At 39.7% G+C, this 17,329-nt stretch overlaps 1 protein-coding gene across 1 annotated transcript; it reads right to left on the reverse strand.

The window, feature by feature from the left end:
• Positions 1-648, reverse strand: LOC141000207 (twist-related protein 2-like). The gene has a single exon (XM_073470864.1). It carries the CDS (start codon positions 646-648, stop codon positions 1-3), a length of 648 nt encoding a protein of 215 aa, XP_073326965.1.
• Between the last annotated feature and the right edge of the window lie 16,681 nt (positions 649-17,329).

Below are 17,329 nucleotides of genomic sequence, written 5' to 3' on the forward strand. Positions count from 1 at the left end.
TTAGTGTCCAGCAGACATGGTAGACCAAGCTCCCTCCATCCTCCAGACAGAGAAGGCATAGCTCAGTCTCTCATGGGCCAGGTAGTTACATCCAGCCAGCTTAGTGTCCATGTCATCGCTCTGCAGAACCTGGTACAGAAAGTCAATGTAGCGCGATGCCAACTTCAAGGTCTGGATCTTGCTCAGTTTGTCAGAAGGCAGCGTTGGGATTATCTTACGCAATGAGGCAAAGGCGTCGTTGAGAGATTGCGTCCGTTGGCGCTCCCGGATGTTGGCAATGACCCGCTGGCCGTGTGGGTCCTCGAGGGGTGAGAGACCTCCAGGACTAGGACCGGGGACAGGAGAGAGGGACGGGCCGGAAGAAGGCAGCCGATGCTGAGGACTCCTCTTGAGTCTCTTGGGTCCAGTTGGGGTGTAGATCTGGATGTCGTCCCCTGGCTTTACTTTGCCATCGTCTGCTGATGTGGTGGGAGAAACTGTTGAAACCTGATCCTCCATCTGTGAGCCCATCTGCCGTTTATGCCCGGTGACCCCCGGTGTTGCTACAACGACCGGACAGGCGTTAGAACGTAGTCGTCCCGTGTTCTCCTTGCTGGAAAGCACCCCTCCCTCGGAGTGATCATCGTTAGACTGCTCCTCCTCTCTCATGCTTGGCCACGTTTTTCTTCTGTCTTCTCTCTCCTGTATGTGTATCCTTCACTCCGTTGAATATCTCCAGTGCTTCTCTCTTTCTGTCAATATGTCTCTCTCCTCTCCCACTCTGCTTCTTTCACGCAGTTTTCCTCTCTTCCGTTTCTCTTCAGGAACTCCCTCTGTTACGCTCTGTGTTTCTCCGGCCCTCTGCTATGTTGTTCTTCTTCCCCAACAGTTGTGAGATCTACACTTTGTCACATCTAAGCATACCAAGCCAAAATAGGCGAGTAATCAGCAGTCAGTTTAGGATTGCCACAGTGCTTCTTCATCCACAGATGAGGAAACCTGCCAATGATCTCTGCCCAGTCTCTGTGAATGTACACTGCATCGGCAAACCAAACTGTTCTCATGTCCCGCTTCTGTAGCTGCATGTGAAACAACAGCAACCTGAATCTGACTTTTTAAAGGGAGGGAACCATGAAACTTTCAGCTGCCCACCCATTTAACTCACTTATTGGTCCGCAGGACGTTTTTTTGGACAGCTGAGCTTAAAACAACAGGAAGAATGAATCTTAAGCGATTGGTCCGATCAAAGCGACGAGGCGGAGACAAAGGTGTGTCGTACAGCCAACCAACTTGAACCGTTGTGACGTTTGCCTCTTGTCATAGAAGTTGCCCAAGTTTATAGGTTCCAGATTTCCTCCAAAGCAAGTCCTACCATCCCCCCTCTTGCTGCTTGGTTCTTCATCCCCCCCTTCCTCTCTCTCCACAAATCAGCACCATCAGCCGTTGCTTTCAATATAGTTCAGAGAAGAGCAAGAAAAAAAAAACTCTAAAGGAAGCTCCACAAATGTTTTTGTTTCTGGTTTGAGAGTTCATCTAGATTTTTCAGCCAAATGGCATGTCTGCTCTGTAAACAGAGAAATATGATGATTTTTTAACACAACACATTCCAGGCAGATGAAGTAATGGTCAGAGACTTAGGTAATCATTCTTTCATTCTTTGTTTTTTGCTGGGTAAAACAAAGTGATACTGTTACAATTGTGACAGGTCTGCATTCATTCAAGATGAAGATGAAGGGAAATTACTGGAACCTAACAACATAACAAAATAGAAATTTCTGTAACATTACTGTTACATCACACCACATCACTGAAATTACAATAACTTAAAATAAAAGAAATTACTGTAACATTCCTTTCACGTAACACAATATAACAGGGATTACTGCAACATAAAACATAACATGACATAAAAAAGTGACATAAAAGAGATTACTGTAACATTACTGTAACATAATGTTACCATAACACAACATAACATAACGATGATAGAAATGACTATAACATTGCTGTAAAATAACGTAACATAACATAATATGACACAACATAATAACATAAAAGAGATTACTGTAACATTCCTTTAACATAGCATAACACAACATAACTGAAATTACTGTTACATTACTGTAACAAATAACTGTAACATGACATTATATTATATTATAGAAATGATTGTAACATTACTGTAACATAACACAACATAACATAACATACAACAGATTACTGTAACATAATAACATTACATAAATTACTGAAATGTTGCTCTAACACAAAATAACATATTGGAGATTACTGTAACATTCTCTTAATATAACATAACATAACATAACATGACATAACACAACATAACACAACAAATATTAATGTAACATTCCTTAAACATAACATAACATAAAAGAACATAACACAACATATATTACTGTAACATGTCTTTATCATAACATTACAGAAATTACTGAAATGTTGCTGTAACACAAAATCACATATTGGAGATTACTGTAACATTCTCTTAACATAACATAACATAACATAACATAACACAACATTCCTTAAACATAACATAACATAACATAACATAACATAACATAACATAACATAACACAACATTCCTTAAACATAACATAACACAACATATATTACTGTAACATTTCTTTATCATAACATTACATAACACAACATATATTACTGTAACATTTCTTTATCATAACATTACATAACACAACATAAAATACTGAAACATTTCTGTAACATAACATAAACAGACATCATTTGGCAAATAACCAAAACAAAAATAATTTTTGGTGTTCTATGAATATACACAATCAAGATCTCTTGAATATATAATTGAAAATATTGAAAATATTACAAGAAAAAGCACCTCTTATCAAAATACAGTTCTTCTTGTTTGTGAAACAACAGAGACAGTGTGTTTTATTTAACTGCCAGTGACTTGGCTGTAGTATCTCAGCACAGACCTGGAGGGAGGACGGAGCTGGCATTCAGTCAGCACTGCAGCACTGAGCTCTAATCACAGTATAAAGGAAAGAGTGAGTGGATCAGGAGAGGCCTGTGGGACATTTTGTTTCTTTCAACCACTTAGCTACATCTCGAACAAACATCGGTCCTGGTCCAACATGGACTTTGCTCTCTAAACTTCTGGGTGAGCCTCCAGCATGGCCCACAGCCACACCCCCACAAAATAATTGAGTTGATTGTTAGCATTTTGTGTTTCAGAGGCAAGACACTTCCCTCTGATGAAAACACTGTAGAGAAATTATTTTGTACAGGCACTGTTAGGATACAGAGCTGGAAAATCTCAAAGTCTCTCCTATGAGTCAACTCAAAGATGGCTCAAGTCCACAACAAGAAAAGAAAACTCTATTGTCTGACCACAGATGATACCGTTTCTCTTGTGCACACGCAACTGCTCACCATGACGGTGTTTGTTTTTCATGGCACAACAATATTTGCATTTGTATGTGGAATATATGTAGTTCTTCTTCTTCTTCTTCTTCTTCTTCTTCTTCTTCTATATCTTCTTGTTCCTCTATAGCCTGTACAAATCCAAGAGAAAAAGACTCCACATTGTACCTTATATCATGTAGCTTGGTACATTGGTATCCTTGCATCCTATACTAGGTCTACACTTCTCTTGACCAAGGCCCTGGTCTTAACTGCAACTGGTGCCCGTGATTTGTACTGGGGCTGCCCACTGCCTCCAAATAGTTAATGTAAAAAAACACATTAAGAATTTCCCATGGGGAATAATCATGTGTAAACTAAGCAAAGTGTTGAGTTTTTGAGTTTGTTTATAGCACTATGCAGCAGGGGTTTTAAGATCAGGGCCTTGTTTTGTTTGTGCCGTATGAAACACCCACAACCACTCGGCAATGCAATACACATTCCTGCATGTTATATGCTATTTCCCTAATCAGTTCCCAGCAGACATGCCAAGTAACAGCAATGCACCAGCAAAGGCAGGGAGGAGGACTGCCAGTCAATGTTCATATGGATGTAAACAATGCAGAACCATTTATACATTTTGTTTCATAACGACAGAGATGCTTCCAATATGTCTGGTAGGCCTCCAGGTTTAATGTTGTAATACTGAGAGACAGTCAAGAGAAACTGTGTAGGCTTTAAGATTCATTTGAAGCCAACTAGATAATGAGTAGGAGGTTGGATCAACAGTTTTTTTTAGGTTTTTTGTGTTTGTACTGAAGTGCTAGCTCAGCTAGCATTAGCTTTCTTGTTATATGAAGGCCGTTTTGCTCCGGGATCCTCACCAGTATGTGGGCAGTGAGGCTGAGGCTAATACAGATCATGATCTTTCTCTAACGTGTTAAGTTTTTCGTTTAGAAGTGGTTCTTGTGGAAATTAATGGTAGATGTGCTAAATGGAAGCTAAAAACACCAGCAGAGCTGACCTGAGACACGGTCGGCAGTGGTGGCTCAGACCTGTGCGAGCTGACCAATCAGAGCAGACTGGGTACTCGGGAGGACGGGCCTGAAAGAGACAGGAGCTACAACAGATTGTCTCAAACAGAGGGGGAATACAGCGCTGCGCAATTTAAAAAGAAGACGGTTTGAAGAGAGTATGTGATAAACACCTTCTCAAGCTTTATGTGATAAAACTAGGCATACGGTCACATGATCACATTAATATCAACACAATCATTGTGGTGTGAAATATTTACATTAGAAAGCCAGAGTTAAGGTAACAGTCCTTTATCTCATACAATCCTGCCAGTTGCTGTGGAAAGTAGTTTCCATATACTCCTGTGTACAGGCCACTGCCTAACTGGCTGATCCCTTTTCATCTTCCTCTCTTTAAACATCATCAGAGCGAGCGTCCTCTCTGTGGGCGATGGGACACCTGTGATAGATCACAACTATTTACATATCACAGCTCCCTTGAAACTGTTCCTTGCTTGCTAAAAATAAATAACTCAGAGCTACAAGAGTGAGTGATGGAAAATGGATATCAGGTCTTGATATAAACACGCGTATATAAAGGCAGGGGAAAGGGGAGGGGCGGCCCGCGCTCACAATGCTTCGTCTTGTATGGGAAGGCCCCCCAGAGGCTGACTACGTCTGGAAAAAGGGGAAAGAACACCGGACCCTGTCTGTTTGAACTGCACGCTCAAATGAGGACTTAGCATAAATATTTCCACGGAGAGAAATGGGAGAATGTTATCACATGTGGAGCTTATATATACACACACACACATGGCACAAACACACATGCTTGAAAATTCATGGGTTTATTATGTGGCACGCATTCACAAAGACACACAAATAAAGATCCATTGTATAAAGCCAGTGATTAAGAAAGTTAGGAATACTGAGTTTGTGATTTTATATATCCTTTGAACAATTTTGGTATAACAACAGTTCACTGAGGAAAGTTGTATTAAGTATTGCAAAATATGCTTCTTTAAAATATTTTAAAAGACTGCCCCAGATCTAATCAAATACATAACCTGGGATGCAGCAGGGTTATTTGGCAGCTTTACTTGTTGTTATCTACAGTAAATGTTTGTCTGCTGGTCAGGTGAAGAAGGCTGATGATCAGGTTCTGAGCTGATCAAGAACAGGGACACAGAAGGTATAACTTCCAGTAAGCAGCACCCAGTGGCTTTACTTTACAGTAAAAACAAAAGAGTGCAACTAAGGAGAGTGTCTGTAAAGGGTTAATTTCAAACATGGCTTGTGGATAATCACACAACGCTTCATACCATCATGCTTTAATGACTGTATTGTAACGTTTTCATTGGTTTACACTCTCTGCTACGTGCTGCTTCTACGCACAGCAAGAGAGCTGACGGTCATCTACTGCAGGTAATACACTGACTATGGATAAGTACCTCATACAACCCCACATCAAAAGATCCAAACTATCACTTTAAGTGTAGCAGAGCTTTGAACCATTCTTTTCACGGTTTATATAACCGGCAGAAATTAAAGTGGCAGAGAACACAGAATCATCTTTCAGGTTCTTCATGTGGAGCAATAACATTTTGTGCTCTATTGAAAGTAAATAAGTTAAAGCTTTGAAATAAAAAAATAAAAAAGTTCTCTGCTGTGTACACAGTTCTGGTAGATAAACAGCAGAGGACGCTACTCTCCACGCAATGCAACCCTCACAGATCTACAGTATTTGGTCTGTTTAAAAGTGTGTGGCGATTAACTCTTTACTGTATTCAGTGCAAGAGTTACACGTGCAACAAAAAGTCACTCTTCCTGATTAAAACGCCAACACATTTACATTTATCAATCTTTTTATTTATCAAACATTTACAGGTCTTGTATAAAATATTACAATGAATGTATCTGACTTGACAACATACAAACTGTTCAGTGCATCACTCCATGAGCACAAATAGACACATACTGTACAGCAGCTAATGTACAACAGGTTTCAAAGGAGACTGTGAACCATGAGGTGACATCGTAAAAGGTTCCTCACAGGACTCTGCTTTGGATGATTCTCTTTATTTCTGTCAACATCAAACACATACTATTATGTTGAACACATTCTCATACTTAAATGAATAAATAGGTCAATTGTAGGCTTTCCGTGGTCATCTATGTTCCCGGTCTTACAAGGTGGTGGACCATACACTGATTATACAACTTGCCCCCCACCATTGTTATGATTTTTGAAAAGTCAATACTTAGTAGTAGGTTTATGACGGACGCTTCAACTAGAAACTGCAGCAGGTGTGTACGCCTTGGAGCAGCAGCAGGGCCAGCAACAGAGTAGGAGTCATATTTCACTTGTAATATGGTAAGAGTAAGGAGAGAACAAGATGATGGCGGAGGATTTGCTGTCAAAGCAAAAAACAGAGGCACTTATTTGGCAATATTTTGAAGAAAAAAAACCCCACTGCAACTAAGCAATCTGATAAGGAAGGAAAAGGAGTTGTTTTGCCTTGCTGAGAAGTTGGAGGTGGAGGCCTGTTGCCTGCAGCTCTTCATCAGACAGCTAACTGAGGCTGCTCCTTGTTCCATTACTCCCACAGACTCTATAAAACTATTCCCTGACAAATTTATTGTGATGCACTGTCTACAATTGCCAAAGATGAGCGTTGTTTTGCCCGGTAGATGCATTTTTGATGAACGATAGAGGTAAGTGCTAAACTTACGGAACACATTGCATTTCCTGCTACTAGCCTACTTCATAATAAAAGTCAACCCATGTTTCAAAAGGTAAATGCGATTAATTTGAAGCTGCAGCTGTAAGAAATGTTCGATTTGCCTGTGCAGTAAATTAATACGGTGCTGTACAGTCTGTTCTTGTAAAAAGCCCAGTGTTATCTAACAGTAACACCGCTGTTGTCACAAGGTTATTCGTCCATGGGAAAACTTGCGTAAATGCACCCCTTCAAAACCCCCAAAAAGTATATAATCCCGGATTTGAAATCTCATTGGCTACATGATGCATCAATCATCAGGTGGCTGGCATGAAAAGTAATTGGCTCAGGAGAGAGGAGATGGAACAAGGAGTGGGTCTTCTGTCTAAACAATCACTTGTTGGCTGTTGTAGGCGCTAGTGCAGGCAAAGAAGCTTCCAACTGGTCAAGTAAGCAGTCAGTAAAATGGCTGCCATCTATGGTGTTTTGGACTGAATGAGTTTTTGGACATAATAAAAGCGCATAAAAATGTACATAAACATATATTTTGTCACCATTTTGTCACCATTTATGCATGGAATTCTGCGTTTTGATCCAAATATTTTACTAATATAGATCTATTGGACATTTGGGAATAGGAGAAGACAGCTTTTGTTGGATTTCGATTCACTACCGAAACACACAGAAGATGCTTCATCGCTGAGTTGCCAATCTTCGCAAATGCTTGTTCATCTGCTTGTTTGTATTTTAATGTATGTATGTTTGTTTGTTTGTTTGTTTGTTGGGATCCAAAGATGAAATTGTTTATTGTGGGATTTAAACTGAACTCTGAACTGAACTCAGTTCTGCACAATCCTCCAGGTCTTCACAGCTAGGTGTGAACCTTGCCCCAAGACCCAGCTTTGAGCTATCATTGGTCAGAGTGTCTTACACCCCTGACCAGGGTAACAAAACCCACACCTCCTTCTTTGTTCTGTCTCTTCCTCTGTTCTCTCACCCGGGTCTCTCTCTTTCTCCTGAATTAAAAATCTGCTGATACCTGCCGCCTGCACATCCAGCAGGCTTGAGGAACATCTTTCGAAGGCAGCAACGCGAGGTCCTGCCTGTTACCTAGGTTTAGTTAACACCGGCAGCTGTGACACAAAGCCTGCTAACTAACTTCGCAAGTAAGAGAAACAAACCAAGTAAGCACAGGGCTAATTATTTTCCCCAGCTTGGCATCAGCTAATGAACCACCAGCATCATTCTCTCCAGAGACTGGTAACATTGGCGAAGATAGCATACAGCATAGCATAGCATGGCTAAGAACACTAACTTAACTTTGCTTAATGACATGCACATGTGTTGGGTGTATTTGGTCTGTTCACTGGTCGAATGTTAATGTGATCTCTGTGTAGTCAGGTTATTTGTTAGTTGGTTTTGCTAAGATGATGTTAGTTAAGTTCTGCTTCACATGGACCAAGGGTTGTTTACATGAACCAAAATAACAAGGCTAAGCTTTCTAATGATAGATGGCATGAGAATCCACTAAACTCAGTGACTAAACAGCGTAAGTGACTGAACAGCCCCCATATACCTGTATTGTATATTTATGTATTTATGTATGTATGTTTGTTTGTTTGTTTATTTTTTTTTTTTTTATGCAGTTGTGGCACATGAAATATTTCCATGTCTGTCTATTCCTCAAAACTTAATCCATAGAACAAAGACAAACCCAAACCATACCACATAACTGACACCAGCATTTTAAAATTACATAGATCCCTACACCGTTTCCGGACATTACAAAAATCAAAAGGGTGAAGACTAATAAAATGATAAATGCAGGAACCAAGAAATCATATACACAATCCTTTAACTGCCATGGTGTGAAATGTAAATACAGCAGTTTAAGAAAAGCTCGAGCAGGAACTGTAGCTGCACACAGAGCCATGAAGATCCCTGACAGCCCGCTGTGGGTGCATGAGGATAGAAAAGCTCCTACAGCTGCTCCCACTGTCAACCCCAACCTTCCTGCCAGTCTGTGCCGGTCTACAACAGGCCAATACTGGTCTGTTACTGCCCCTGCTGCAGAAAGAGATACCCCTGCTGCCCCTGCCACTCCCATCAGAGCTCCTATAGTGGGACCTGGACCCAGCACAAGTAGGGCCAACTTTAAAGCCCCTAAAACTGCTGAACCAGTAGCTGCAGCAGTAGCACAGATTTTACCTGCTCCACCCCTTTGCCAAGCCACGAATAACGACATTCCTACAGTAACTGTCCAGATCAGAGAAGTTAAAACTCCAACAAAAATGGCCTCTACTACAACACTTGTTGTTGTGGATGTTGGAGACTGTAAGGCAACAATCTGCTGCCCTGCAATGTTATATATATCATATATGGTCAACATCATACTTACAGTTACAGTCGTTATTTTGCGGAGACATGATTCATTATATCCCTGTGCAACTATTATGATTGGAATTAAAACAACTACAAGAATAAGCCTACATTGAAACATAAAAGAAAACAGGTATGTATAGAATACAGCAATGTGTGCAAAAATACAAAAAAAACATAAACAATCCCTAGGTGGGGAGGTGAAACACACCCCAGTGATTGTTGTAAACAGACTTGTCACTCCGACTTGAATTAAAAACCACAGGGAAATAACATTCAAAGTCATGGACAGAAAACTTTCTAAAGCGAGGCCCAAAAGGCATCCAGTTGCAGTGACAACCATGAGACACACTGACCCAGCCACAGCCAGGGCCTTCCCACTCGCTGCTTCACCTTTTCTTTGAATCGCCAGTGAATAGGTTGATAATCCAACATAGCTACCTACAGCTAATGACAAGACTGAAGAAAGAACACCAAACATTAGTGAAAATATGGATATTTGAATGTCATAGTTTGGATAATTGCTGTCAATGTAATGATCAGTGTAATTAATTTTTTTCCCAAACTGGTCCATGAGCAGCCTGTTGTCAGCCAGAAGCTCCAGGGACTGAAGCAGAACGACTGTTGTTGCTCCCAGCAGAAGACCTCCTGCAGCTCCTGACACCAGTCCAATGCAGAAGATGGAAATGACTGGTGCCAACCCTGAAGACAAAGGGACGCTCATTAATTAGACAACACATATAATTTTATTAACTGGACATGAGTATACCAGGCCTACTGTTACTGTGTTAAACATGTAAATGGCTGTATTGTTGGTGAAGAGTGCGTACTGACTTAGTTAGGACTCAAAACACTGTTTAGGATGGGACTTGTTGGTCATGACGTTGGACCTGAATTGAGAATTAATGGCCACATGACCTTGTCCTCTGAGTTCCATTATTTTAAGTAAGAATACAAATAAAACTTACCAGAGGTAAAGCAGGCAGGTAGTGTAATATTTCTGTAATAAACAAAGAAATAAAAATGTCAAAGTTGAAAAAATGGTGAGTGCCAAGAAACTGGATTGGACTGCTATCACCTGTAAATCATTCCGTTTCATTTATTAATATTAAACCTGTAGATAATTATCCATTCATTTGCTAAAGACAAAATATCTTTCATTTGCATTTCACAATGTCACATGAAAACATTAGAAACTTCTTTTACTGGGATAATAAACTGTCTTTAGTTCACCTGTTGACTCTGCTGTTGTCCTCTCTGACAGGAGGCATCTCAATGTTCAGCTGATCTGACAAACAAAGAAAGACATTTATACAGATGCAAGAGAGAAATTTACATTTATCAACCCCCTAAACCTGAAACCAGAGTATTAATCTGCACAAAACCCTGTTCCAAAATGAATATCATATTAAGACGACGTCCAATACACAAGAAACTCAGACTGCTCAAGCCTTATATCAACCTCAAATAAACTATAGAATATATTTTTTTCACAGAGGGAGGACTGTGAAAGTGTTTTTCCAATGTAAGTGACGGACAAAATCCACTGGTCAATATGAACCAAACACTGCACCTTAACTGTTTTAAGACAGACTTGAAAATTTGTAAAGCTAGAGACCCAAATCTCAGCAATGTGTTGAGACTTAAAGGAAGCTCACCAGTGTCAGGTTGGTCCATTGTTTATAAAGCAGCACACAGATGACAGCAAAAGTTAGTCTTCAGTTCCTTTTCTTCTTAGATCTTCCCAGCTCTAATATGAAGGTCCTTTATCTGCAATATTATTCAAATGTGGTCAAATACAATGGAAATCCCTCTCTCTGTGCTGTTTTTGACTCTTTGGATAACCTACAGCTCTGCGCTGTTCAGTGGTTTTTGATAAGACAAAACTGGCACTTCAACCTTCTGTAACAGGAACATTCCCCAGCTGTGACTGACTGTGGCTTACACATGTCAGTCAGAATCAATCGGCACATCATGCTGCTCTTCACACTTTCATAGGTTTTAATTGTACGTTATTGTCATTGTTGAAGAATTAACTGACTCATGGAACTAAAACAGCTCTCTGAGGAAAGTTTGTTGACTGTTACTAAATATGGTACTTTAAACTTTTTAATAACACTGCCCTGGATCTAATCAAGTTCATAACCTGGGACACTTAAAGATGGAGACATGTAAAACACGCTGGAGATGATATCTACAGTAAATGTTTGTCTGTTGGCCCAGCAAAGAATGCTGATGGTCAGGTTCTGAGTTTGTTGATCAAGAACATCATGATGTACTAACTATATTGTAGAATATGAGTATCTTTTTTTATCAGTTTACAGTTCAGAGCTCTGAACTGTTTCTGTTACTGTTAAAATGTTATATATGTTTTTCAAGATGGCGGAGGGACGTGGGCGCTGAGTACAGGACAAAGACAAAGACGAAGATAAGGAAACAAACGTGTTGTTGAAGGAGATGAAATTGCTAAGTACGAAGATGGATAATATTGAAAAACAGTTCAGCAGCAAGGTTGACAGCGTGTATGGTTCCCTTGAAAAAATGATGAAAGTTGAACTGAAGAAGTCCGTTAAGGAGATACGAGAAAATATTGACCTGGAAATAGGTATCCTAAAGTCGCGGCTGGATTCACTTGAAGAAAAAATACAGACAACTAGCTCCAAACCCTCTGATAAATTTGACCCTGATGTGTCGATTGTGATACTGGGCCTGGCCTACGATGAAGGGGAAGATCTGAATGGAAAAGTAAGAGAGCTACTGGAGAGTGGTTTGGAGTGTGAACCTGCGCCAGAAATTGCTGCAAAGCTGAGAATGCGAGCGAGAGGACCCGGTCCAGGTGTGGTGAAAGTTGCCTTCGCTAATGTGGAGGACAAGGTGGCGGTGCTTAGGTGTAAACAGAAGCTGAAGAGTAATACCCAGTTCAAAAAAGTTTATCTGAGATCCGCTAAGTCTCATACAGATCGGATTCTCGAGTTCAACTTTAAAACGCTTCTCCAGGAGATACCAGCTGGAAAAGATTTCTACATCACATTAAATCTAACTTTGGACCTGAATTATATGTTACATTACGTTTAAAGAGAAGTCAAAGATCTTTAGTTGCACAGTTGAGATCTGGTATTCTTCCTCTGGCCATTGAGGTTGGTCGATTTAAAAATATTCTCGAGGAGAATAGAATATGTGAAATGTGTGAGCTAGATGAAGTAGAAAGTGAGTCCCATTTCCTTTTATATTGTACAAAGTATGATGATTTGAGAGAGGTATTATTTCATGAAATCTGTGGACAAAACCCTGAAATATTTTGGTGCTCTGATGAGCAGAAGCTGGAGTGGTTGTTTAACTTCAATGTGTTTAAAACTGCTAGCTTTATTTCGCAAGCTTGGAAAAGAAGACAGGTAAATTTGTTTAATTAATTTTTGATGAGTTCTCTTGAACCTTGGCATTGTCTTCCCTTCTCTTTTTTCTTTAGATAATGGTTTTGAACCCCTGTTTGTTTTCTTACTTCTTTGAGGTGCTGATGATGTGCTCTAGATCCGGTTTGTTTTCCTGGTGTCTTATAAGCCCATGCGGGCTGGGCATATATGTATGCATGACACAATAATAAAAGTAATTCATTCATTCATTCATTCATTATGTATCCTGGAGAAATTAAAGTGACACAGGACACAGAAATATCTTCTTTATTTGGAACAAGAACATTTTGTATTCAGCTGAAATAAAATTAAATAAAACTTTAAAATCAAAAGTTGCACACGTTGTCTGCTGCGTTCACAGTTCTAGTAGATTGACAGTGGAGGACACTTCCCTCTAATGTAACCCCCACGGACCTACAGTATCTGGTCTGTTTGAAAGTGTGTTGGCATCGGCTCGTCACTGTGTTCAGTGCTAGAGTTGTACATAACGCTGCGAGTGCAACAAAAACCCTTATTCAGAGTACAAAAATACACCTATGTCAAGTAACAATTGCACAAATAATGGAAGTTGCTGTTTTAGATGAAAACAAAAAGCCCACACATTTACAATGATCAGTCTCACACTCATAGGTCTTGTATAAAGTATTACAGTGAATGTGTCAAACTCCAGGAGCACATATAGCAGTTACTGTACAACAGGTTTTTCCAAGGAGACTGTGAACCATCAGGTGACATCATAAAAGGTTATGATGTCGATGTCAAACACATACCATCACATTAGAGTTCTGGTTAAACTGAACACAGTCAAGCTCGATAAATACCAAGTGACTTATTATTACCATCACTCAGAACAGAATCCATTAAATCACAACTTGGAGAAAAAAAAAGATGTATACATAAAAACAGAATGTTTGAAAGGTCATAAACAATTTGTTAAACACAGTGAAGAAAAATAATGTATAGGTATGAGCTATAAACATTCCTTGAATATAAATACAGCAGTTTACGAAAGGCCTATAAACTTCCCTGACAGCCCTCTGTTTAAGAAAGCAACAGTTACTAATACATGTATCAATAATAAATATAGAGTTATATGTGTTGCTAATCAAACTGTTGCTCTGTCATTAGCTTAGTTAAAATCAAGGTTTAGGACAGGTGGGGGTGGAGGTTGTTTGTTTTGTATTTTATGCAAATATGGCATGTACATTTTTCCATTTCTCTCAATCTCAGAACAGAAACAATTCAAGAAACAATATACCAAAACATTAATGCATATATTGTAACTATGTGAAACAGGCCTATCATACCAAATTTCTTAAACGTCATGTAAAAAAAACCAGTGTAGGAGAATGACATAAGGACTACAGGTATAAGGAGGTAAATACATGAATACAGATTAAACCCCCATAATGGTAGTTTAAGAAAAGCTCCAGCAGGAACTGTAGCTGCAAACAGAGCCATGAAGATCCCTGACAGCCCGCTGTGGGCACATGTGGATAGAAAAGCTCCTACAGCTGCTCCCACTGTCACCCCCAACCTTCCTACCAATCCATACTGGTCCACTTCAGGCCGATACTGGTCTGTTACTGCCCCTGCTGCAGAAAGAGATACCCCTGCTGCCCCTGCCACTCCCATCAGAGCTCCTATAGTGGGACCTGGACCCAGCACAGGTAGGGCCAACTTTAAAGCCCCTAAAACTGCTGAACCAGTAGCTGCAGCAGTAGCACAGATTTTACCTGCTCCACCCCTTTGCCAAGCCACAAATAAAGACATTCCTACAGTAACCGTCCACATCAAAGAAGTTAAAACTCCAACAAAAATGGCCTCTACTACAACACTTGTTGTTGTGGATGTTGTAGACTGTAAGACAACAATCTGCTGCCCTAAGATGTTATAAACATCTGAGATGATCAACATCAATCGCACATGATTGCCGGTTACTTTGAGGGAATGTGGTTCTTCAAGTATTTTTGAAGCTATTATCATAGGCATCAAAACAGCTCCAATTATGAACCTCATTCTTACCATCATACTCACTAGAAGTGTTACAAATACAGCACCTGGTGTAAAAATCCAAAATAAAATGAGAGTCTTATAAGAATATGATTTAAACCACACCTCAGTAATGAATGCAAACAGCCATGCTACTGCTACTGAAATAATGGTCCACAGCGAAATACTACCATTAAAAGACATGGATAGAAAACTTTCTAAGGTGACACCCAAAATGTACCCAGTTGCAGTGACACCCATGAGACACACTGGCCCAGCCACAGCCAGGGCCTTCCCCCTCGCTGCTTCACCTTTTCTTTGAATCACCAGTGAATAGGTTGCTAGTCCAACATAGGTACCTACAGCTAATGACAAGACTGAAAAAACACCAAACATCACGGCAAATATGGATATTTGAACATGCACTTGTTCAATATTACTTTCCCATTGTAATACTTTTTTTATCATCCTTTCCAGGGAGTAATCATTCAGAGAGTGTTCTAACTGGTCCATGAGCAGCCTGTTGTCGGCCAGAAGCTCCAGGGACTGAAGGACAACAACCGCTGTCGCTCCCAGAAGAAGACCTCCTGCAGCTCCTGACACCAGTCCAATGCAGAAGACGGAAATGACTGACACCAACCCTGAAGACAAAGGGATTCTCATTAGTAGTAATATGAAAGACAGCTCACAGTGTGTACCATCCATCCTGTACTGTGCCATAGAAGGTTTAAATATGAATGATGCATGACTTCACTTCGACCTCTTGATTTTAATGAGCTTCATATAATAATAACTAATCATATAAATGATCATATATCATATGATACTAATCACATATATTGAAGAGTGCATTTAGACAAAACACAATGTTTAGGACATGGACTTGAATTGTGACATGCTAAGTAAGTAATAACCTTGTCCAATGAGTGCCATCATTTTAAGTAAGAATACACATAAAAAGCCTCAGATTAACTTGTAAAGCTATCCTTTTAAGGCAGAGACCCACATTTGAGAAGTAAGTTAAGGTTTGAAGAAAGCTCACCATTGTCAGGTCTCTCCATTGTTTATAAAGCAGCCCACAGATGACAGCAAAAGTTAGTCTTTGGCTCCTTTTCTTCTTAGAGCTTTCCACCTTTAATTCCACTGTCCTTGATATTCAGTGGTATTATTCAAATGGTAAAATACAGTGAAAATCCCTCACTCTGTGCTGTTTTTGACTCCTCAGAGATGGTGTGAATCAAGCTCTACACTGTTCATTGGTTTTTGATAAGACGAATACCGAACCAGAACTTCAACCTTCCCTAACAGGAACATTCCTCAACAAAGATAAACATCAGTAAAAATCATTCAGCACTTAATGCTGCACTTTGCAGTTAAATAGCTTCTATTATACACTTAGGAGAAAAAATTACAAACTTGTGGAACTAAAACAGCTCTCTGAAGATATCTTAGATCTTCCCATCTCTAATATGAAGGTCCTTTATCTGCAATATTATTCAAATGTGGTCAAATACAATGGAAATTCCTCACTCTGTGCTGGTTTTAATTGTATGTTATTGTCATTGTTGAAGAATTAACTGACTCATGGAACTAAAACAGCTGTCTGAGGAAAGTTTGTTGACTGTTACTAAATATGTTACTTTAAATGTTTTAATGACACCGCCCTGGATCTAATCAAGGTCATAACATGGGACACTTAAAGATGCACACATGTCAAACAGAGATGATATCTACAGTAAATGTTTGTCTGTTGGCCTAGCAAAGAATGCTGATGGTCAGGTTCTGAGTTTGTTGATCAAGAACTGGGCTGTCACAGACAGAAAACTTCCAGTAAGCAGCACCCAGTGACTGTACTGTGCAGATCAAACAAAAGAGAGCAGCTGAGTGTTTTCCAAGTTCATCTGGGGTCACTACAGAGGCAAAAACAGAAAATACTTCATAGATGATCACACAACCCCATGGACTATAGAGGAAATTGTGATTTACTAACTATAATTGCATAATATGAGTATCTTTTTTTATTAGTTTACAGCTCAGAGCTCTGAACTGTTCCTGTAACTGTTCAAATGTTAACACAGAAATATCTTTGGGTTCTTTATTCGGAACAAGAACATTTTGTGTTCAGCTAAAAAAACAAAAACAAATTTCATCTCAAATGATGCACAGAGTTGCCTGATGTGTACACAGTTGTGGTAAATTAACAGTAGAGGACACTGACCTCTATGCAGTGCTAGAAGTAAGTAGAAAAAATACACCTAATGTCAGGTTATAAGTGCACAAATAAAGGAAGTTGTTCTTTCTGATGAAAACAAAAAGCCCACACATTTACAATGATCAGTCTCACACTCATAGGTCTTGTATAAAGTATTACAGTGAATGTGTCAAACTCCAGGAGCACATACAGCAGCTACTGTACAACAGGTTTTTCCAAGGAGGC

Source organism: Pagrus major, chromosome 7 (assembly GCF_040436345.1).
Source record: "Pagrus major chromosome 7, Pma_NU_1.0".
In the NCBI taxonomy this organism is placed as follows: domain Eukaryota; kingdom Metazoa; phylum Chordata; class Actinopteri; order Spariformes; family Sparidae; genus Pagrus; species Pagrus major.